Consider the following 2,739-nt stretch of genomic DNA (forward strand, 5'->3'; position numbering starts at 1 on the left):
TTCGTCAGCCGCATCCGGGCCCAGCGCTGCCAGATGGTACAGACAGATGTGAGTGTGCTGCTGCTGCCCTGCCCTCTGGGCTGGCATTTCCTTCATTTCCTTCACCCACTCAAGGCCTGTGTGAGGGTTGTGTCATCTCTCGTTTTGGGTGATTGTCTCAGTTTGGAAAGCCAGGTGTGTGCTAAGGAAGGCAGGAGCCTCCCCTGGAATGGAGACTGTTAACCCTCCCCACTCCACTGAATTGTTATAAATTTGAAATTAAGGGGCTCTCAGGCAACAAAAATGGGAGCAGGAAATAACAGTTCTTTAATAGGGAAGAAAATAAAAGGATAAATAAACAATGCAGTAAACTAAAACAATTCTGACAGAGTCAGAACACAACCTGACACCCTGTGGGTCAGGGTGTTGGTAGCAGTCCAATTGGAATTGTGGCTGCAGCCCTCCTGGAGTGTCAGGTGTGGTTCTGCTGGAGCAGGGATCCTGTAGAAAAGGGTGTAGTCTTCCTCTGGGAATCCAGTGGAAGAAAAGGCAGCTGCTGTTCCTCTGGGAAATCCAGTGGAGAAGCTGTGCTGGTGTTCCAGAATCTCCAGATTATATCCAGGTAGCAATGCTTGGCTCCTCCCCCTGGGCTCACATCTCCCAGTGGGATGCTGTAGTTCTTATCAGCCATGCAGTGACATTCCATAGCTGTTATCAGCAGATGTCACCTCCCAGGGGAGGAGTGATTGTGGTCACTCAAAGAGAGAGATAAGGAAAACTGCCCACTTGACAAAAGACAACTGCCATACAGATGGTAATAGAATACATCTTGCCTTGCAATCTGGAACACCTGCCCTCAGGGCAGGTATTTCCTTCACCCACTCAAAGGATGTGTGAGGGTTGTGCTGTCCCTCGTTTTGGGTGATGCTGCTCAGGGTCCTGCTCTTTTTAATCCCCTTTGTAGAATCATTAAATCATTTAGGTTGGGAAAGATCCTTAAGATAGAGTCCAACTATTCTCCAGCACTGCCAAGGCCACCACTGATCCATGTCCCCAAGTGCCACATCCACATGGTTTTCACAGTGGTGGTGCCAGACTTTCCATGGGAGAGAGGGAGAAGTTGGAATTCAAAGCCAGGTGGTCTCCAGCATTGTCCTCAGTGCCCTGTCCTGCCTCTGGGAGAGTGTAGATCCCACAGTGTTAATCATCATAGGATCACTGATTTTTTGGGGTTGGAAAAGTCCTTTAAGATCATCCAATCCAGCAGCACTGTCAAGGCCACCTCTGACTATGTCCCCAAGTGCCACATCCACATGGCTTTTAAGTTCTTCAAGGATGGGGACTCCCAACACTGCCCCAGGCAGCTGTGCCAGGGCTGGAGAGCCCTTTCCATGAAGAAATTTATCCAATATCCCACCTGACCCTCCTCTGGTACAGCTTGAGGCCATTCCCTCTCATCCTGTCCCTTGTTTCCCCCTGGATGCCCCCTCCTGTCAGGGAATCTTGTGGAGCCACAAGGTCCCCCCTGAGCCTCCTTTTCTCCAGGCTTGGAGAACATTTTGTGTCACTTCTGCTTTGCTTGATGTGGTAAATAAAGAAACAGTCCCCATTTGGTGGCAGGAAGGTTGTCACTCAGTTTTTTGGGGTCTCAGAGAGTGGGCAGGGGTCGGTGGGTTTGCACTCAGCATGTGCTCACTGGGCATGGAACATGGCAGGGGAAAGAAAGCAAAGTAACTTGTATGGCTAGAGGGGGAGGTGCAGTTATAAGCAGTAAGACTAATTTAAAAATTAAGATTTCAGAAAGACTGAGACTTGATTTTACTCCTTTCTTCTCCCTGCAACCCTGCAGATGCAGTATGTGTTCATATACCAAGCACTTCTGGAGCACTATCTGTACGGTGACACGGAGCTGGAGGTGACCTCCTTAGAGATCCACCTCCAGAAGATCTACAACAAAGTGCCAGGGACCAGCAGCAACGGGCTGGAGGAGGAGTTCAAGGTGAGTGTGGCTGTTGTCCTGTCCTGGTGGATTCTGCTGGGATGGTGCAGGGATCACCTGGCACTGGGTGGCTCTGAAAATCCCCTCTGCTTTTCTCCTTGTCCTGCAGAAGCTCACTTCAATCAAAATCCAGAATGACAAGATGAGAACGGGCAATTTGCCGGCCAACATGAAGAAGAACAGGGTGCTTCAGATAATTCCATGTAAGGCTTGTGTGGCTGAGGGTCTGGTGGGTGTGGGGACAGGAATTGGGCTGGAGAAATGGGGCAAACAGGGACCTTGTGATGTTCAAGGAAAAGGGCAGAGTCCTGCCCCTGGACTGGGGTCACCCAGCTGGCTGGAAAAGCAGCTTGGAGGAAAGGACCTGGGGGTCCTGACAGACTGCAGCCTGAACCTGAGCCAGCAAAGTGCCCTTGTGACAAAAGGGACAGTGGTGTCCTGGGCTGTGGGAGACAAAACTCTTCCAGCAGGTCCAGGGAGGGGATCCTGCCCCTCTGCTCAGCACTGGGGAGGCCACACCTGGAGCACTGGGTCCAGGACAGGAGGGACATGGACAGACTGGGGACAGCCCAGGGAGGGGGCTGGAGCATCTCTGCCCTGAGGAAGGGATGGGAGAGCTGGGACTGCTCAGAAGGAGAAGGTTCCAGGAAGGGCTGGGAGAGCTGGGACTGCTCAGAAGGAGAAGAGAAGGTTCCAGGAAGGGCTGGGAGAGCTGGGACTGCTCAGAAGGACAAGAGAAGGTTCCAGGAAGGGCTGGGAGA

General features: G+C 51.8%; 1 protein-coding gene across 1 annotated transcript in view; it reads left to right on the forward strand.

Annotated features, from left to right (window-relative positions):
• PTPRA (protein tyrosine phosphatase receptor type A) overlaps window positions 1-2,739 on the forward strand; it is a 97,447-nt gene that overhangs the window by 86,982 nt on the left and 7,726 nt on the right. The window contains 3 exon segments of the mRNA XM_005427753.2: window positions 1-48; window positions 1,829-1,978; window positions 2,088-2,181. The exon segment at window positions 1-48 is cut by the window's left edge and continues 14 nt beyond it. Coding sequence (XP_005427810.2) covers window positions 1-48; window positions 1,829-1,978; window positions 2,088-2,181 — 292 coding nt within the window.

Source organism: Geospiza fortis, unplaced genomic scaffold (assembly GCF_000277835.1).
Source record: "Geospiza fortis unplaced genomic scaffold, GeoFor_1.0 scaffold180, whole genome shotgun sequence".
NCBI lineage: Eukaryota > Metazoa > Chordata > Aves > Passeriformes > Thraupidae > Geospiza > Geospiza fortis.